This window comes from Astyanax mexicanus, chromosome 5 (assembly GCF_023375975.1).
Source record: "Astyanax mexicanus isolate ESR-SI-001 chromosome 5, AstMex3_surface, whole genome shotgun sequence".
NCBI lineage: Eukaryota > Metazoa > Chordata > Actinopteri > Characiformes > Acestrorhamphidae > Astyanax > Astyanax mexicanus.
In genome coordinates, this window is record NC_064412.1 from 53664067 (window position 1) to 53686493 (window position 22427).

The 22427-nt window shown below is 36.8% G+C and overlaps 1 protein-coding gene across 5 annotated transcripts; it reads right to left on the minus strand.

Annotated features, from left to right (window-relative positions):
* Positions 1-29: 29 nt before the first annotated feature.
* Positions 30-14230, minus strand: dync1i2b (dynein, cytoplasmic 1, intermediate chain 2b). Of its 5 annotated transcripts, none has more exons than XM_049479173.1 (17): positions 13717-14230; positions 11926-12034; positions 11012-11126; positions 9885-10020; positions 9145-9204; positions 7997-8112; positions 7815-7907; positions 7564-7726; positions 6950-7049; positions 6390-6515; positions 5845-5991; positions 5388-5501; positions 5129-5262; positions 4662-4806; positions 4189-4329; positions 3906-4031; positions 30-2674 (listed from the first exon to the last, which is right to left on the minus strand). In XM_049479173.1, the coding sequence occupies exons 2-17, from the start codon at positions 12031-12033 to the stop codon at positions 2561-2563; spliced, it is 1938 nt and encodes a 645-aa protein (XP_049335130.1). In that variant the 5' UTR covers position 12034; positions 13717-14230; the 3' UTR covers positions 30-2560. The 5 variants fall into 5 exon arrangements, with proteins under 5 accessions (XP_049335130.1, XP_049335129.1, XP_049335131.1 ...); XM_049479172.1 differs by having other exon boundaries at positions 7815-7910; positions 13717-14227; XM_049479174.1 differs by having other exon boundaries at positions 7815-7910; positions 9885-9969; positions 13717-14223.
* Positions 14231-22427: the final 8197 nt, after the last annotated feature.

Here is a 22427-nt window from a genome sequence, read left to right on the forward strand (position 1 = left end):
TTATAAATGAATTGAAAACATGAAACAAGTTTAGATGCTGGGATTGGTCAGTTTATTTCTTTAAATTCCTACATAATTCAGATTAGAAAATTGGAAATACAGACATAAGCAGTGGAGCTTTGGTTCAAACTAACACACACTGACATGCCACAAGTCATGGGACACTGTGGGTGGGAATGCCTTCTATGTTGTTTGGAATGTCCCATGCATCTGACGGACACTCCAAATCCCTCCAAATCCCTCCAAATCCCATAATTCACATCAGCCTTGTCATGAGCAAGCTGGCCAGCGTCCAGCCTCACTCACAAGATAACACTTCATGATCTGTTTACATGCTGCTGTGCTGTCCCATGACTTTTGGCATGTATCAGCTGGGTAAAGGCAATAAAGAATAGTATATAATATGAGAGAGGGATTTGTAACAGGCATGCCTCTGAACTTGAGAAATCAAGGCAGTAAAGGAAAAAATAATTCTATATTATGTAAAAGGGTTTATAAGTAGCAAGGTTAAAAGTAAACAACAAGGAACACAAAAAGTATAAAGTCCTCAAATCCACAGGTAACTTTTTTTTTTAAAGTTATTTTAACTTACAGTAGAATAGTGTTCATAATGTGACCTAAAAGCCACAGAAAACGTCTTCTGTTTTGTATATTAATATCCACATAGAAAATACTGACAGGCCAATATAAAAATGTATTTTTAATGTTTTTTGTATAGTGTCCATACAAATTTGTGCGACAGTCACCACCAGGTCATTAATTTTAAATAAAACTGGTGAGTGCTTCTGCTCATAGTTTTTAGAAGTTAATAAATTTATTACATCAAAATAAATAAAATAGTTTTTTTTACAGTAGAAAGGAATGGAAGCGTATTGTGTCTTGTGCAGATGTTTGGGCACCCTTGTCTAAATAGTACAATTATATATTTTAGTAATTCATCCAAGAATGCCCAAAGCTCATCATTGTATAGAAATATATATGTAATGGACTGTGAGGCGTGGTTTGATGGAATGAATGGTTGAGGCTTTTTGCTCGTAACATTTTTGATTTTCCAACAGGAGCAGTTTAAGTGTTTAAAACACTTAAACACCACAGTAAACCTGCAGTGCAAGATAAAAAAAAATGTAACATAAAATTAACATATAACATATGTCGTATTAAATCCAGGTAGCATTTTTTGATAACCTTACATTATGTAAACACTACATTACAATTTGGAATTAGAATGGAAAAACTGGAATAAAATCTCACTCAATTTCTTTGTTTCTACACTCTTTCTCAGCAATGACTTGGTGGTTTGCTTGACAGTGTATGTTGCACTGTGTTGCCCACAGGGCACTGTTGGCTCAGTCCAGCAGTCTCACTGATGTGTTTAAAAACACCATCAGCACTGCTGTATCGGATCTAGGGCTGCTCGATATTGGAAAACTTTTACAACTTTTGCAAATGTTCTTTTGTTGATGATATATATTGTGATATTGAACAATGCAGTCTTGGGTCCGGACCGATCGAGAGCTGAGTCAGCGCAGAGTTCTTAAAACCCGAGGAAAACAGCAAAACAACAGTAATCGGCCCTTTAATCAGGCATTTAAATGGCTTTTTAAATGTTAATTAAGAGTTTTTTCTGGGATTAAAAGCATTAATTCAGCTGTAACTGGAACTGGTGCCCAACCATGTGGATGGAGGCCATGTAGTTACCTCATGTTTAATGAATATTTGGAATCTACACATTTTTAGAATATATATTGCAGATTATATCGACTAATCATTGCAGCCCTACTGAAAATGATTACCTTCCCAAATAATGCATACTCTGTAATGGCCCTGTGGGATCCTTACTATTGAGTGAACTACTATAGAACTACAAAATGTTCTATATTATTAGTGGAGATACGAATAGAGCGAATGTTTATATAAAAAAAGGATGTGGTCATAATATTCTGATAAAACCATCCAGAACCATTTTTAAATGCTTTTCAAATTAAAATCTGATTTGTTTTAAATTAAAAACAGCTTCCCTCCCTCTCTATGAAAGTTCTGCTTTGGAAAACCCAATGTTTTATTTAACTGTATGCACTCAATTATGCGTGTGTTATTCTATAAAAGTAAAAAAGTACTGCAGCTACTGTAAGAAAGTTAAGCTGAAGATATATTTATACAGTAAAGTGTACAGTACAAAGCTTGCATATGGTGGTTTATAGTGAGTTAGTGTGAACTGTTGCTCTAGGCATTTTCCCAACTGTCTGAAGATCAGCCCTTGGTCAAAATGCAGTGCTGAAAGAACCAGTTAGCTGCAGCTTGTAGCTAATCACACCACTGCACCTTCATTCTTCATATCCCACCTCATTAATAATTTACCTGCTATTAATTACTAGAATTATGAGCTTAAAATACTCTCTTCGACCTTCACTTCTCGTATCCTGAACTCCAGGGAAACTGTATCAGCAAGCTGAAAGAAAACTCTAGATTGTCGCTCAGAACACTTAAAACTGCAAGAAGCTGAAACTTCACTCTTCCTTTCAGGTGTAAGTATTTACGTGGGTTGCCAGACCCTCTGGGTTCATGCAACGAGGCGCTGGGTTGCCAGTTCCTCTGCATCCTCCTGGTTCTCGTTAAGCTCATGGAGAGTTCGCACGAAGCGAGTCCACTCGTCCTGCCGCGGCACGGCGATCTGCTGTAAAACAGATTAACGACACAATAAATAAACATTAATAGTGTATATTATATACTGTATCACATGGTAAATCATTCAATCGTTCAATTTAGGTACACTACATAGACAGAAGTATTGAGGCATCTGCTTAGTGATTTTCAGTTTTTCAGAAATCTAGGGTTTTTAAAAAAAGAGTGTATCCTGATTTTGTTGGAGTAACTGCCTCTACTGTCCAGGAAAGAATTTCTATTAGATTTTGGAGCATTCAGCAATAAGAGTGTTAGGCTACGTTCACATTATCAGGCTGAAGTGACTCAAATCTGATTTTTTTGATTGGCTGTGTGAACGTGCCAAATCCGATTTTTTTTTTCTCTCAAATCAGATCTGAGCCACTTCCATATGTGGTTCTAAATCGGATACATATCCGATCCACGGATGTGCAACATAAATGTGAATGGTCAAATTAGAATTAATGCGTCCCCTTTTTTTACGCATGTGCTATGTGGTTCTCAAAAACAGCAAAAGCAAGCCACTTGGCCTTGGCCTGGCTTTTTTTTACCTCCTCGACCTGAGCATGAACTTTTAGACCAGCTGTTTACTCTCCACTCCAGCAAAAGAAGCTCCACATATGAGCTGCTAACTCCTCCATTCCACTTTATAAAGCTACGAGTCTCTGGTCTCTCTAATATGAGGTTTTTTGTTGTTGGTGAAGAAGGAGACGTTTATACAGGTATCAATGTGCAGCACGTGACACATTTCAGGGACAGATTCGTTCACATTACACACAAATACAGGTAACTTACTGTGTTCTCTAGAACGATGGTGCTCCATGCAATATGTTTGGCCTGAGTTGGGAATGTGGGGGTGTGACAGACTTCACTAAGGCCATGTTTACATTACCAGCCACATTGCTGAAATCCGTTTTTTTCGCTCAGATCGGATTTATCTTGACGGTTCACATTCAGTTAAACGTTTTGCAGCATCACTGGGCATCCAATGCTCTCGGAGGAAAGTGCTGTACACCAAGCTCTGATACACCAGCTAACAGATGCCAGCGCTGACCGACATCACAATAAGACTGATGGGGGAGAAAGCCAGGACCATTATGCTCTCTCGGACTCCGGCTGCTGATTCTTAGATTATAGTGGCAGCGCCTTAGTCCTTTGGACCACTCAGATTTACTGTTATATAATGTATGGCAAACATGCTTATAGTCCATATACAGTTAAAGTTAAACCAGAGTGTGTATTACCTCTCCCACGTCGTAAATGTGCACCTGACCCTCAGAGTCGCCAACAGCAACCTCTCTGCCTGAATTTGCCCAGCGCACACGGTTCAGGGCTGGATTTCCCTCCACTGTCACACTAGCTGTTGGAACCTGCAGCATAATTAACACAGAGAGAGAGAGTGTAAATACTATTTATATATATATATATTTTTGAAAAAGTCCTGAATACACCATACTTAAACTAAAAAATAAAGGGCAAATTTTTAACATGCTTGTATTTATTTAACAATTACAAACAAATGTGTACCTCTGTCTCATTGTTGAGGTTCCACAGGTCAAGGTGTCCTACTCCATCAACACAGGCGAACAAGGCAGGGTGGGCAGGGGACCACATGACATCATACACATAGTCCGAGTTATCCTCGAATGAGTACAGGGGCTTAGTGTTCTACAGAGAGAAAATATGAAAAATGTATACTCATATTTACCTCAGGAAGAAACTAAAAAAAAATAGACTTCTGGCTTTTCTTGCTGTTGGGTCCCCCAACTGTCGGGAAATGTAATTTGTGCTTGTGTAATTTGGGCCACCACTTATACAGAACACGCTTTACACATGCATTTCTGGACAAGCTGAGACTTATAGAACTATCAATGAGAGAGATAAAACATTGGTGGGTAATGCAGCTATACTAATGCTGAAGGAAATCTTGTGTAAGTCAGTGCCTATGTGTGTGTGTGTGTGTGTGTTTGTGTGTGTGTGTGTGTGAGGTTGTTCTATACCCTGGTGCTCCACAGTTTGACGGTCCAGTCGAAGGATGAAGTCACGAACAGGTGAGAGAAGTCTACAGGTCCAGCAGCCATATGGCAGTCCAATCCAGTAACTGGACCGTGATGACCTTCAAACATCTCACTGATCCCCGCTTTACTATGATACACACACACACAGTGGGTCAAAATATAGCAATAAAAGCTTTTGACGTAGTTTACACACTTACTTACTTCTATATATTTTTACACTGAACTCTCTATTCATGTACACCATTTCATACTTTTATCATAAAATCTGAGACCTCATTCTATTCGTACAGTGTTTACTGGTGAGAAATAAGTCTCTGTGTAATTTGTAATTCTAGGGAAAAAATGTGCTTTTGTTTCCTGAACCGTAAAGTCCTCAGCAACCAATATGAGCTTCACTATGTCAGATAAAAAATGAACTAAAAACCTGTAGGTAAAAAAAAAACACAAACCTTCCATGTCTGCATGCTGTGTAGACTGTGCCGTCCTCACTGCCCACCACAAAATTATTGACGTCGCCCAGAGGAAAAGACATGGAGGTCACTGCCACAGGTTTAGACTGCTTAAACACCAGCTCCAGACTGTCCTGCACACACACAGATACACAGACACACATAGATGAGTTTAGATACTTGTGCAAATACAGTTTAAAGGGTTCGGATGTGCAGCATAAGTTGTGTGTCTAAGTGTGTATGTGTGTATCTGTGTTACCTGTGGAGTGGACAGCATGTCTAAACTCCAGGAGCACATTTTGCCATCAGTGGAGATGCTGATGAGGTTATGTGCATTTTGACTGCCCACCAAACTCACACAGTACACCGGGTGCTGGACACAAAAAGAGAAGGAATTGACAGGCAGGGAATGAGGTATGTTCCTCATCCCCAAATATTGCTATTTTATAATACAATATGAATAATATAAAGCTTACTATGAAGACTATAATTTTATAAAATAAACAATTATCTGTAATTTCAAACCAATTAAGATTTTTAGGTTTTAAAGATCATTTATAAATGGTCTAATATTTACAAAAAGTACAATTTAAAAACTAATTCCTTAACACTTCCAAATCATTTCTAATCAAACCCTAGAAAATCAGCAATGCTAACAATAAGACAAAGACAAAAAAGTAAAAAAAAAATAGATGAAGACATGCATGGGTGTGTACCGTGTGTGCAGAGGCAGAGAGTGGTGTTCTCTGTACTGGAGTGCGTTTGTTACTCCGGTTGTCCCACAGAACAATCTGTCCAGAGTAGGTTCCTCCAACCACCAGATTAGGATGGAATCGAGCAAACGCTGCTGACATCACTGCCGACTGAAAACAGAGAGAGAGAGAGAGAAAAAAGCCCTGAAATTACTAATCCCAGTTTTCCTGTTTAACCTAAAGATAGTCAATTAGATAGCTGCAGATTTGTGCTGGGACCATTATGAGGCTCATGTGGCTAAAAAGTAATGGAAACGTGTTGTAAAAGAATTACTACTGGGTACAATGTAACATTCTGCCTTGCTTGATCTTGTCATCATCTGATTGCCCTTAATATTTAATTTCCTCTCTCTGATTATGGGCACATTTTCCTTCCTCCCACTTATGTGCCTCACCTGTGCCTTGTCTGTAGCCACACCCTTTTGACATTTCGATTACCTTGTCTTGTGTTTAAATAGACTTTAAATTTTATTTAAATTTTAAAAAATCTGTGTGAAAGGATATCTCACCTGACAGTGGAAGACGTATTCGGGGGTGGTTTTCTTGTACTTCATATTCCACACCAGAGCAACTCCATCAGGCTCATGAGGAGCTTCCTCATTACTGCTGTACGACGCCACCAGCAGCTCAGGATACTGAAAGAGAGAGAGAGAGAAAGAGAGAGAGAGAGAGAGAGAGAGAGAGAGAGAGAGAGAAAGAGAGAGAGAGAGAGCCATTAGAAAAATCAGGACTGTTACTTCCATTCAAAAGCCTAGACTGTCAGACTGCCATTACTGTCATATTAATAATTTTAATATTTTTTAATTATGTTAAACAAATATCTTTATTAAGTAAGTGTGGATTGATATATGGAAAACTTAAAAAAAGGTCCAGAAAATAAAATTTACAATTCTGCTGCAGCTTGGTTGATTTGTAAATTTTGGACTATAAAATAACTGAACTAAATTAGTTTAATTTAGTACACTTTCTCAGTCGCATCTAAATCATCTACAGATCTGTTCATCATTCTGAGCACATTTAGTTCAGCTGTCTTTTTAAGGGCCTCCTTAGAGGAGTTTAACTGACAAACCTGAGGAGACCAGTCCAGACAGGTGACCACTCTGTGTTTGGACCAGCGTTCATCCATAAACTGCCTGTTAAGTGACAGCTTAGTCCCACCCTGAGTGTCTCTAAAATACAAACACACACACACACAAACACAAAAAGTGATAAGCATTACTATCACCAACAGTTCACAATGTGTAGTACTATTTTTCAGATCTATACAATACAAACGACTAAATTTACATACTGGAATCTAGTAAAATTACATTTATTATGCAATAATACTTGGTTTGTATAATCAGTGTTTAATGATGTTTATTGAGGTGAGCTGGCAGCTGATGAATATTTTTTTATTGTATTGTATTCTACTATTACATACTGTAATATGGATCTTTCACAAGCAAAAACATATAGATGAATAGTACTTTTGTTGTTTTTAATGCATAAAATCCTTTTTTGTTCCTCTCAAAAATACTCAAATAAGCAAATACCAGGAATTATGGTAAAGTGTGTAGGTGGAACACAACTAGGCTACATTAGACTCTTAAAATAAATGTTGGTTCTTCAGATAAGCCTGGATAATGTTGCACTGAGGATGTTACCAGTACACACACACACACACACACACACACTCCTTACCCCTCCTTGTCCTGCAGGTCTCGGCCGCTGTAGTCGAAGCAGACGTCCACATGCTCTGAGAGTGCCCGCTCCACAATGCGAGAGCTGTGGTCAAAAAAGGTGAGAAACTCCTCTGAATGCAGGATCTGCTGCTTCTCCTCCTCCGTCAGCTCATGAGGGGGCGCTATAGTGCAGAAGAGAGGGAAGAACAGGTTAATAGGGCAGTTTGGCAAATTTGCAATTTGCAATTTGTGAGTTTAAGGTTCCCTTACCCTCCTCTTCAGTTTCTTGGGACTCATTCTCCTGAGGAGCTTCCAGAGTCGACTGAACCACAGCCAGGTCCTCCTCCTCATTCTCATCTTCTACTGCTGCATTAAAAAACACACAATTACAGATCATACAGAACAGGAACCAGTACACTGAGATTTGATACTGGGGAGGACATGGGATGTACCATGCTTAATCTGGGTCTGAGTGGGGGTCTGTGTCTCTTTAGAGTAGGACACCATCTCTTTCGGAGGGAAGTCCACCTGAGTCACTTTAGCCATACCCAACCTCAGAGGAAGCCGCCTGAGAATGAGAAACAGTCAGCATAACACACACAACCACACACACACAAAAAATCTCAAACTGTGAATCACTCAAAGTGTGGATTTACCAGCCCGCCACATGGATGAATCAGAACACAGAAGAAACATTTCCATTAAAAAGCTACCATGTTGCTAACAATGAATGAAAGCAAACAGCCACCAGTTAGTATTCTTGCAAAGGAACCATGACAGCTACAGACTTTCATTCGCTGTTAGTTTATCTAGAGAAGCATAATGCTTTAAAATAATCAATTACAATTGATTAACTCTAAATAATAAAAAGTTAGAATTTCTAGTAAATAGTTCTTGCTACTGATTTTTCAGTCAGTGATATAGAATACAGTTATTGATATCTTCTGTAATTAGAACTATTACTATTGTTTTCTCACATTTATGTCTCATAGCCATGTATTATTTACATATCCAATTTAAGACCACTTATAAAATGGCTCAAATTTAATTAGAAAAGATCGGATTTGACATCCATAGTTGGGCCTGTATGGGTTTCCCACCTAGAAACCTAAAATGCAGGTTCCAAAGAGAAATACAGGTTCTAAATTGGCCCCAACTAGAAATATGGGTTCTAAATTGCCCCCAAACAGAAATACAGGTTCCAAAATTGGTCCCAAACAGAAATACAGGACCTGAAACCCACCTAGGAGACCCACAAGAGCCCAGACACATTTCTGAATAATGAAAGACAGAGTGCTGTGATGAACTTTACACAGCTTTTAAAAGATCTGTGAAATACAGCACCATGGGCTCTTATAGGTAAAGGAAAAAAACAGACTGTGTTATCAGCAGAAATGCATCTGCGAGTACATGAGAGGACCATCACCTACTGATGCAGATGATTTGCTTCCTGTTTTGAATGGTTTTGAACATGTGCTACTGTGGGAAACAGGGTCAAAAAACAAAGAGTAAATGTGTATAATGCTGGTCAGGAGTGTTTTAAAGCAGGAAAGACAGCGAACACACACAGAACCAGAGAATGAAGAGCAGAGAGCAGTACCCAAGCTGAGAGTCTGAATGCAGCAGCAGAGTAGAGGGGTCAGAGTCCCAGTGTAGAGTCCTGTTACACACACACACATACGTACACACACACACACACACACACACACACACACATACGTACACACACACACATATAGAAGTAGGCATGCATGCAAACAGAGAAAAAATGTAAGACCGGTTAAAGGGAAAGCCATAATGTAAAGTTTTGCACACACATACACACACAGAGACACACAAACACATACATCCTTACAGAGAAAAGAGCTCAAGAGAACATTATTGTAAAATGTTGGAAATTTGTTATTTACACAGAGCACTGGGATGCATGTGTGTTGGAATGCAGGCAAACATGTGTTATGAATTTATACATTGAAATACTGTTGACCTTAATGTGCTTTAGAAAGGGTTACTTTTCATCCAATCAGAACAGTAGGGTCTAAAGATAAGAGTGCAACACTGCTATCTATTGGTCAGGGATGTGTCTACACCAGGTTTATTTACTCACAGACTCCAGCAACTGAATAGGTTTCCTTATATATTCATTTTTAAATTAATATACATAATTACCAAACATTTGTGCTTAGTTTCTCATATGTTTAACAGATTTTCAGTGCAGAGATATTGGCAATTTGGAAATTGACAAAATGTAGCAGATGCTGCAGGTAAAGATTAGGCTTGAAAATACAGGAGTATTTCTGTAAGGGGTTAATAAAGTAGTATTAGTGCATGAAGGGTTACCTGGGTCCTGTAGCTCCGTCTCCAGAGTCCTGGCTGCCTGTCTCACTGCCCACCGATTTAGCAGAGGGGGACATAGGAGGGGGGACTAAATAATGAAACAAACATGTATCTTCTGTTACTACACGCAGGGGCTGCACTACTCACACACACACGGGAAAGGTCCATCCGGAGGCAAACAAAAAATGAAAAATAATAAACAAGAAAAGAGAAAGCATGGAAGAAAATGAGGAAAGGGAAAAGTAGGGAAAGTAATGCCAAATAAAAAAGTTAAATGGAAAGAGAAGACAAACATGCAAAAAGAGGTTAAAATCATGCAGGAATTATATATGGTGTAAAAAGACATCAGAGGACATACATGACAAAGGACTTAACTGAAGAGTCCATTTGCAAAATCAGAGAAGTGCAATAATTTAAACATATCTTTATCTGTTTTTGCAAATGAACTCTTCAAATATTACAACATTCAGATACATGAAAACAATGACTGGGTTAACAACAAGCATTAAAACAGCATGCATAACCTGTTTTAAAAGATAATCACAATTATTCATAAAAATCTAGAAGAATTGCTTTTAATTTTATTTTAATAAATATAAGCCTAAAAGCAAATGCTAAAAACAAATGGCTAGTCAAGCAGGTTGAATAGATTAGCTCCTGACCAGTATATGAGTGACTCTGCTGGTCAAAAGTTGGCTTAGATAATCTGCAACCAGCTACTAAACAAGCAACTAAGCTGGTCATGAGCTGAAATTTTCAGCAGACTATCTATTTTTCCTTTTGAAAATTTTATCTTAAATTAACTAACCAATCAAAACTATTTCAAGTGTGAAATCATGCAGTTTACATAATGACAATTAGTGGGGTATGATTTTCACTTCTTGATAGCCACTTTAGCCTTGTAGCTCCAGTGCAAAACTAAAAATATAGTTCAGACATCAAAACATGTATGGCTAACAAATGAAATTCATTTAATAGTCAAAATATAAGAAGAAACTGTGTATATTTGAACAAAACTCAAACAACATCTATTAAACACCCAGAAATAGGTCCTAACTGTTACTGTAAATGTCTGACACCTCTAGATTGACAACACTACATTTCCCATGATGCAATGGTAGATCTCATACCCATGGCAGGGTCAGTGATGCCCATACTCTGCAGCAGAGCCTCCGCCTCCCTTCGCTTCCTCTCCAGATCAGAGTCATCGTTTGGGGGAGATGAGCCTTCCTTACGTCCATCAGTCTGCAAAAAGATCTAATGTTTTTAAGGTGTTTTACATAATTTATAACCATTAATACACTTTACCTACTGACTACAATAGGTAAAGATAGACTACACTTCTTCAATATAGACTACACAAGCTGTGTCCTTTTGCATTTGTACATCTGTGTCAGAAATGGGTGAAACTTTTGAAACTGAATGCAATCATTAGAAGATGCGTCCACAAACATTTGGACATACAGTGTACATTATTCCTGTTATGCAGTTCTGAGCAATACAGTACAAAAATATATATCCGGATAATCTTCAAATACATGAGCAATTGAATTTTGTATTATTTTTAAATTCTTACATAGAATTATTTGGATTTTTGGATTTTTTTTTTTAAATATACAAATATTTAAGCTTTCAAATATGCTAATTGTTTTACTTTTACATTTATTTTCTAGGGAGTCAAAACTGTGCAAACACAATAAAAATGTATAACATTTTTTTAAGAATAGCAATCAGCTCCCATCAAACTTAAAACTTAAAACAAAAAGCTTTAATACTAAAAAAGGTACAAAGAAAACTTCTTTATATTTCAGTTAGAGAAAAGTGTAAAATACAAAAATCACTGTTACATAAAAGTGTTCTGTACAGGTTTCGGACAGAAGCAAATGTCTATCTACTGAGATTCCCTCTGGCAGATTCTATATTTAAAGTACAATCTCCATTATAACTTTCTTTGTGCTTTTTTAGATTTAGAAATGTCAGACCAGAATATAGAAGTCCAGATATAGAAGTATAAGTGCCATAGGCTAAATGACGACACACTCACCTCTTTCTTCTTCCGTTCCTCCTCTTTCCTCTTCTTTTCCTCCCTGATCTGAGCCAGCCGCTGTTTCTTTCTCTCCAGCTCTGCCTTCAGCTCACTTTTATCCGACATGCTGCCCACACACACACACCAGTGTTTCAGTACTAACAAGACTCTTTGTGTTTACAGTTATGCGCATTATACAAGCAGAGGCAGATCAGCTACTGAATATCTCTGTGCTTCAGTCATTGTTTCAACCCAATAATTTTCTATTCAGTTACAGTATTAAGGCTTTGACAGGATGCTGTTCAATTTAAAACTGATAAAAATGACACATTCAAATTTACTATACTGTATACCGTCCAAAGATTTTAATTTTGTACTGCATTTCAATTCAATTCATTTGACATTTTTTAGGAAACATTTGAAAATATATCTATTGAACATAATTTATCTTTAAATTAAAATTTCAATTCTTATTTTTTGCATCAATTTAATGTAATTTTAATGTAATTAATTACAATTTAATTAGAGAAAGAATTCTCATGACACAATATACCACTTTAAAGAAAGCTCTTTAAACTCTTTCTTTTGCAGCTTAGCCAATCAGCTCTCCCTCCTGCCCTGCCTCTAAACCCATACATCACCCAGTGCCCCTCCCAAACTACCCCTCCATTTTTTTTCCTTTTTCCAATTTGAGCCGAGGGTGAACTTAGCAAAAATCAGAGGGTTTAGTGTCTCTTTAAATCTGAGCAGCCGACTGTTACTTCTTCCTGGTTTGGAATGTTCCCTCAGTAGGCAGCATGTTTGATGTAGTGCTCGGTTTGGGACGCGCCCCGGCCTGGCTCGGCTGTAGAAGCGCTCTGCTGGCCGGGCGCCGCATGTGCAGGAAATGCCGGGGTGACGTCAGCGCTGATCAGTCCGCGCCCTGCTGCGATGCCAAACACTGAACCGACCATACAGAACCAAACCGCGGTCCAACCGCGCGCTTAGTACAGCTGATAACAAACTAACGAACCCAACAGACTGTTATAACGCATTTAGCGCTGATGTGGGGGTTAGAACCAGCCGTTTTAATACCAATTTTAAGGGTGTAAATAAATAAAGAGCCCCGCGGAGGAAGACCGACCGACTGACCGGCCGGCGGCCCAGTTTATCTGACAGCGTATAAATATAACTCATATAAACCATATAAACTCATAAACCATCACACACTAACAGTGTTCACAGCCTATTACAACAGTAAAAACGTACAGTTAAAATATATTTATATAGCATTTATATAGCATTAATATTTCATGCAAAAATCCCACAGCTAGTTAATTACATAGGAATAACACACAAGAAGACAATTCTGACCTAAAAACAACAGTGATCTGACCACTTAAAGACCACTAGCTATAATGGCCACAACTCCACTGTATTCATTTAGCTAAAATGTATATACATGTAGCTAAAATGCCTGTAAATATAACAGGCAGCACTGTTATTCCCATCATACTGATGATCACCCACCGGCTGCAGACTGCTTAGTTATCTGGGAAAGCTGAAAAAAGCGTTATTTTCTCTAAACACTATGAATCTTAATCTTTTATTAAAAACAAGCAGGTTATTTAAACTGTATTTATTTATTTAAACCTCTATAACAGAGGCAGGCAGGCCTGTAGTGTCTTCAGGACGGACTAAGCTTCGCCTGCGGCAGTCAGAGCTCATGAGACAGTCAGGAGGAGCAGCGGGGGACACCCTGCCTCATCCCAGTCCCATCATTATCTATGTTATATATCTATAGCAGCAGTGTAACTCAGGTGCACTCACCTGGCAGAAGCCCCTCGGGTCCGGAGCGGGAACTGGACTGTGGGGGATTAGAGCTGAATCAGGAGGAGCTAATAACTTATTATCCTCTCTCGCTTGTTGTGCAGCCGGACAGCAGCAGTCTGCTGGGATGGAGCCACAGGTCATCTACAGAGGAGAATACACAATTTAGAATCTTGTACGGGTTTGTTAGACCGCAAGAGGGCGCTCACGAGTGAGTCTGGTGCAACATGGAACAACATTACAATAGACAACATACATGCAAGTGTGCAACAAATCGTGCAACATAGAAAAAAAACACTACAATAAAGACAATTTAACAGACAGGACACTGCAGTACCGATATGGTACAATGACATGTGTATGGTGAGGATAAGGTGCAGAGATATGTAACATACTGTAACATATAGAACATATATGATCACAGCAGTTACTGAAAAAAGCATGTGTGTGTGTGTGTGAGGAGTCTGACTGCCTGGTGAAAGAAGCTGTTGCTGAGTCTGCCTAAAATGATGCAAATATGAATAAAAATAGTTAGTTTACTTAGAAAAGTTTAAATAAAATATAAAAAAAGAAGCTTATTTTTATTGTTTTAGTCAACATAGTCATTGCTTATAGTAAACATATTTTCATTCATATTATCTGCTCTGGGGCTTTTTTTATTAACCCCAAAATGGCAGATTAAGGATAATAGCTAACAGCTAACTGCTTACCAAACTAAATTAATCAGTGTTTTTTTAACAATATATTAGTTCTGTAAGTGTTAATATGACAGCCCTATTAAGGTGAAATTAAGTGAAATCATAGTTTATACATGTTTGGTGATTTTTAACTGAAAATTGTACTCCTTTCCTTAAAACAGAACAATGTCAAATGTTTCAGTACTGAAGACATAATTTTAAAGCTTTTAAACTCCAGCTATAAACTATTCAAACCAGTCAGCTCACAGTAGCAATAGCATTTTTACTGCCAAAATTCTGTTTGCTGTAACAAATCAGACAAAAACATGTAAGCTTTACTTGCTTTTACAATAAAAAAAAAACATTATTATACTTTTTTAAAATGTAAGGAATATCTTGGACAAGTAGTTAACTGATAATTGAATACATTGTGAATTTGAATGTGTCATTTTCATCTGTTTTAAATTGAACAGCATCCTGTCAAAGCCTTAATACTGTAACTGAATAGAAAATTATTGGGTTGAAACTGAAGCAGAGAGATGTTCAGTAGCTGCTCTGTCTCTGCTTGTATAATGTGCATAACTGTAAACACAAAGAGTCTTGTTAGTACTGAATTAAAGTTTTTACCATTTAGCTCCGTTCATTCCATTAACTTCCTGAAAGTGGGCAGTCTCTCTATGAATCAGCCTTGATGGAGCTACGGCTACCGGGACAGTTTATATTCACATGAACACTGACACAAGCCGCACACTAGAGGGCGCTGTTTCCCCTTCACATTCACAGTCAGACTGATGTTAATAGAATAAATATAAATATAAAAATATATCTTTATTTTACCACACAAAAGAGCCTGCTTTAGTCTGTAGAATGTAAAAATAAAGCTATTTTATTAACACTTACAAATAAATACATATACGGTACATTAAAGTACATGCATGCAACTATTATACATTCACACTAGAGGGCGCTGTTTCATCCCCTCCCATTTAGGACTATTTGTAAATATATTTCAAATATATCTAAATAAAACAAATACAATAAAAAATATCAAGAAACCTATTCATACCCCTGTATATATTTCTGCAGATATTTTAATCTGTTTAGTGTTGTGCTTTACAGGTATCAAACAGTTATACACTACAATGTGATATTTTGACCTGTAACATCTAAGATGCATACTTTAATTAACTTTAGGTTTTTTATTATATTATAAATTATATTATAAATATAACTGAACAAACATACATTAGATCTTATGATCAGTGATTCCAAGCTTGAATTCCATTGTATGTTTCTACCCTGCATGTACAAACAGGCTTTATGTTGTAATAAATGAGGAGTGGAGGCAGATGGGTGTAAGCGTGAGTCATGTGTATTTAAAAATAAAAATCAGACAGTGATGTCTATGATTCAGAAACCAGGTACACAGATAATGAAGAACTATGAGAAGACATAAAACTAAAAACATGGCCCAGAATTACACATTATTATACATTCTTATAGGACCATACAGTAGTTTGAAAAAGTTTGGGTACCTGATACTTTGATATTCCATTATAAATCATTGATTGTTGGGTTCCATAATTTCAGGTAAATAAAAAAAAAAAGCTCTTATTTATTATAATTCTAACATTTAAATTAACACTATTTTGAAGGAACCTTTATTGATAGGTCTGAAAGGTTCAGCCAAAACAATGCCCCATTTAAGGCCACTTTGTATCACAATGCTAATATTAACCCTTTCAGCCTCTGCATCCTTTATAATGGACATCATATATTTAAAAAAAAGGTTTTGTTGTATATAATACAAAAAACTATTTGAGAGCTGTTGTACATCAGAATAGACCATGAACCAGCCAATCTACACATTTATAAACCAATGAAACATTATCTTGGCCCCGCCTACTGCACTGGAAAAAACAGTGGTACCATTGAGGGTACAGCTAAATTTTACTAATTTTGTGTGATTTAGAACACTTTTTAGGAATGGTATATGAAATAAAAAGGTCAAGATGAAATATAAAACAATACACACAGGCCTCCAATGCAATGGAAATAATAATTGGATTTGCATTAATAATTTTATGGTAGAATATTAGAGTCAGATTTATTTTGCATTACAGACAAAACAGCAGTCTTACATTTTTTCAGCACTGGAGATAATTTAGGTCCGAAGGGGTTAAAAATAGAGAAGCTGCCTCTTCACTACTCAAGCTTGAATATCTTTAGATCAGTAAGAAGAATTATCTACACATTTTGCAAAGTAGACATGGTGACACAAACTACAACAGCACAAACTAATAGTGAATGTGAACTCATCCATTTTTAGTCACTGGTTATAAAATGGAATTTATGAAAGAATATTTTTTTAATAGTTTTTTCATCATATTGTGACAGCTGCATATTTATTTCAATATCTTCAATATCTTTCAATATTGTTCATTAATATTTGAAAGCTTTACTGCATGAAATAAACTAGTTTATATGTCATTCTAAGTAGAGTGTTAAATGAAGTGTTAAGAAGTGATGGAAATAAAGGAGGATGTTGTGGCAGGTTCAGGCCCAAAGGTAGTACTCTATAAGCATGTTTGCTAACATTGCTCAGACATCATTGTGTGTGTGTGCATGTGTGTGTGTTGGTGTTGGCACTGTGACCTATAGTACATCCTCTTTGTCTGTCACTGTTGAATGCAAATGGCCAATGCAGTTTCCATGGCAACCTGTCTGCGACTTCAAATCAGGTTAAGGGTGAGCAGGTGTGTGTGTGTGTTCCCATGTATGTGCACCAGTTACTGTACTAAAATAGGACTTCTCCTAACCTCACAGATGCCAACCAACAACAACCAGCAGTTAAACACACATCCTATAACCTTGCATCTCTGAAACGGAAACTCATTACACTCATTAAGGGCCTTTTAATGAAACAAGGATTAAAACTACACAGTAGGGTTGCATGATGTTGGAGGTAAAAGATGACAAGCCAGTGATCCAGCATGTCATGATATTAATAATGCAAACTGTGTATAAGAGAAGACATTTAAATTAAAGTAATGAAAAACTCCTTCCAAATAATTTTGAATTGTCATTAGAATACTACTACAGTACAAAATACCTGAAGCATCAGCTTGCGCAAGGGTACAAGTCTAAGCTGAACACCCACGGTTTCCTAACCTTCAGATGGAACTGCATCAAGAATTGTCTTTTAAAAATATCTGATAGCATCACATGTGCAAAGGAATATTTTGGCAAACAATTATCAACAAGCTCAACAATACAGAGCAACATTCAATAATACCAGTTAATAAAATTTCACTGTGTAAAAGACAAGCCTTATGTTAACCATGTCCAGAAGTGGTGTAGACTTCTCTACTGGACTCAAAAGCATCTATGGACCATCAAACTGTGGAAATGTGCACTGTGGTCAGATTAATCAGTATTCCAGATTTTTTTGAGGAAATGAACACTGTGAGCTCCAGAACAAAGATGAAATAAACCATCCATACAGTTATCAGTAATAAGTCTAAAGCCAGGGTCAGTACACTTCTTTTAATGCTGAAAAATACATTGAGATGTAAGAGCAACATATGCCACCAGAGGCATCCATGCATTCTTCAACAAAACTATGCCAATCCACATGCTGAACACATTACAAAGACATAGCTGCAGGAGACGTGGGGGGAGCATCACAGCGCGCTCGGAGGAAAGTGCAGCAACTCGGTCCCGATACATCAGCTCATAGGCGTAGGAACCGGGGGGGATGGGTGGGACATGTCCCACCCAATATTAGAAACAGGTGGATTTGTCCCCCCCAAAAATGATATCAGTTCGCTCAGGTCAGCTGTACTATTAATGAGGAGACAGACCGGACCAATCACGGAGCCGGTTCAGGTATTAAGTCACGCCTCTCAGTAGAAACAGCCAATCAGTTTGCTGGTTTTGCGGCGCGCGGAGCAGAGGCAGTTTGCTGTTGGGGAAGCCCCGCCCCCTCGCTGTGAGATTTAGCAGCGGGATCGGGACGCAGCAGCTTCAGCTGATTTTAAAACAGATCTGGATATACGGAGATTTTTCTAAAAGAAAAGGTAACGATAGGCTAACCACGCAAACTGTGATGATATGTTTCTGATAGCTGGTTAAAAATACACGTCTCTGAATCAGCACACAGTTTAAACCCACTGTGATTAATAAACTGCAGCTGTGTTAGTGTGTAAGCTTATCTTTGGAATTAGCTAGATTGGGAGTCAGGGTTAAAGGAAAAAAATAAAATATATATGTAATGTTTCCCTGTACCTGATCAGCTAATCACTTTAATTTTCAAACTGTTTATTCATTTAGGATTACAGGACTTACTGTGAGCTATAATGAACGAAAATTGATTTAACTAACTAGTTATCTAGAAGCTGGATGTAGATGATCGCCAGAATTTCGTACAGTACTTTAAGTTGGTAGTTTAAAGCAGTTACTTAACCCCGATCACTGCCCTAAACTAGTGTTTTCCACCTGATCAGCTAATAAACAGTCATTTACTGAGTTTACCTGTTAAAAATCCTTTAGCCCCCATATGGAGCCTAAATGAATCATGTATATCCACCAGAGGAAGCTCTAGAATATGCAGAACAGTTTTAATATGCAGTAGAATATATAAGAACTGGGTTGAGAAACACTGCTGTAACGTGACTTCTGTTCATTTGTATTTCACAGTAAGACCACATATCCTGACGTTTATAAAAGTCTCTATGAAACGTAAAGTTACATTCTTTTACATAAAAGGACACCATCTTAAGAAGAGCTCTCAGTAGAAAAAAATAAAAGTGCAGGAGAAAATGTAAATATACAACAGAATTGACATGCCAATACATAATAATAATAATAATAATAATAATAATAATAATAATAATAACAATAATAATAATCTGTTATATTATTTTAAATATTAGGTGATAACTCAGACATTGCTTGCATAATTTTTCTAACAACAGTAGCTGTAATGTGGAGTAACATGTTTAGGTTGTAAAATCACCTTATAATAATAATTTACTTTTAATTAAAAGTAATTTCCACAAATGTTGTTCTAGGAAACTATTGGGTGGGCTTGGGTTCATATTGGCAAATGTGTCCCCCCCAATATCAAGCCCGCTCCTACGCCCTTGCATCAGCTTACAGATGCCTTGTGCTAATCGACATCACCCTTTTTGGAGTGATGAGGGGAAAGAGCACCATGTACCTATTCAGAGAGAGCTATGACAATTGTGCTCTCTCAGGGCTCTGGTAGCCGATGGCAAGCTACATGAACAAGATTCGAACCAGCGACCATAGCCCACTTGACCAATTAGAGCCCCTCCAAAACATATTTTTAATAAATGTAAATATATATCTAAGAAACACTAAAATTATTAGCTATGCTATTATAATTGGTATTTTCTGTCTGTACCAAAATTTTCTGATTTGTGATTGTAGTACCACAGTGCAAACTAGAAATAAACTATTTACATTCTTTTTACACCAGCCTTCAAATATGCTATTATTGTATTGCATTATGTAGACAGAAATTCCTTATCATCTTTGGACTTTGAAACACTTACATAATCAGGTGACACCACACAAAGTATGTACCCAGTATCCATGATTCATCCTAAACAAAATCTCCATGGTGACTGTGGTCAGCGCACGGAAAGTTTAGGCTGAATGTTTGAGTTTGTAGCTGCAGATGTTTGGAGGGAACTGGTAGTTTTCCATTTGGACAGTCAGCAGTCTTGCTCAGCAGGGTGTACAGTTCCATTCACTGTATAGTGTGTACTGACTCTTTATCAACAGTACAGGACATGCAGTCAAATGATAAAGAGCTGATTCCTCTCTTCCTATGGTTTTGAATATGTGTGAGTAGGACTGTTACAATAATGATTTTATCAACTTATCGTACGTTATATGGAAAATACCTCAATTATTTTGCATTTACTTAGACCCATTAACCCATTAATGTGAATGAGCCAGTATATACAGTTTTATTATTTGTTTTATTTCCATTTATCTAAAGCCCCTGGGAAAATCTTTTTATGTATTGGTCATTTGTATAATACTAAACTTGGGTGTTATGTGAAACACAAAGTTTAAATAGAAAACACAAATAAATATGAAAATATGATAAAAAACACTGTAAAAACACTTAACATTGTAAGTTACTTTAATTTATGTTTTTGTATTATATATTTTGCTTTGCACAATAATTATCTTGAATTTTATAGTCAGGTGAATATAAGAGATTTGTATTAAGTCTTCTTTTTGATTTCATTTAACCCTCATATAAAATTAAACGGAGTGCTACAGAAAGAACAGTATAGCACAGAGCCAACACAGTTAGCAGAGTTAACAGCTCAGAAAATGTTGCTTGCTCTTACAGCAAGTTTAATTGTGCATTTGCATTTCTATACTATTATATTATCATTGTATGAGTGGCAAAATAGTTGTAATCATTACAGGCCTAATTGCATAAAAAATATAAAATATACAAAAGCTTCACTAATATCTAGATCTTAAAGCTTAATATAGCAAGCTCTAGCTTGCAGGGAGGCCTGGATAGAAAAACATAATGACTCATGCATTTTCTTCATTTCTGGGCCCCGATAAATGACACACAGCTGCCATCTGTGCCCTGTGAATGCCCAACTTCATCCCTACAGCAATGATGCAGTGATGAAAGCATCATCCTGCACTGGCTCTTCAGTATTCATATTTCTGTAACTACAGCTAATAATTCAGACCCAATAATTACCCTAAGCTTGTGTCACTCTTTACAGATCTCATCTGCAATATTGATTATAAGTAATTATGTAATTCTGGTCATATTCATTGATGCATATGTGATAAATCAGTAAAACCATCATTGCAGGTGACTGTTTTTTCAATATGCAACAAGCTGAGAGTTTTTTAGTGCACAGAAAAAAAAAGAGCAAACATGGCGCTGAGTTGCACACTTGGATTTTTGGGCCTCCTCCTTTGTTTTCACATCGCATCGATGGCATGTTGTGCTGTGCTAATAGGTGCGTGAACCTCGCGATATAGCTCTGTGTGAGTGTGTGTTCTTCTGTTTGTATTCCCTGCTTTATGGGGACATAGTGTCACAAGAATGATGGCAAGAAAAGTGTGACATCTGGTGTTGTGGGGACCTTCAGACAAAACAAGATTGATTTAGTTGCATTTAGGATCTTGGTGTGTGTGAGAGAAGCTATTTTTAAAAGAAAAATAGTGCAGTTTGGGGATATAATTAATAAACTTCTGTTTGTAGAAATTATATCTAGCAAAAGTAATTTAAAAAATCAGCATTTTTGTACCAATATAAAATGCTGTCTCTACAAGTAAATAAGTAGTCAGTGGACTTGAAGATATTTTAAAAAAACTGAGAAACAACACATTGAAAAAAAAATTAATAAATAAAGGTTTTCTCATTCCCTACAAAATGAACAACCATTTTCTCCTTCTTAATATTTACTGAGTAATGGATTTGCAAGGAAAATAGTATTACATTTTTAAAAGTGCATTTATTTTGCTGCATATTTGCAAAATGCAACAACCTTGTCTTCTTTATATTGAGTTTATATATGAACAAATACTTTTTCATTTATAAAAAAAGTTCACATATATGTTTATTACCACATTTTGCCTCTGATATACATTCTATCTAAAATTGTATTATTCTGTAAACATCTATTGTTCCAATGTGCACTACGTGATATTACATGAAGTGGATTAGGACCACCAGGGAACAAAAACAATTAAAAAAAAGGTTCCTTAAGCATTATTCTATATGAACATCTACTTTTAGAATAACAAAATGTCTTTAAATATTGTTCCTTTTATTATTCTTTCCAGCTGGCACACAACCAACCTTCAACGTTGAAATGTGGTTGAAATATGATTGAAGTAATGTATGTTACTGTTTGAACGTTGAAACACAATTTTATGTTAAATGGTTGTGAAAATGTTAAAACTTTTATTGAGTCAACATGATTTTCTTAACCTTCTGCCTTTTGAGTTAGCAAT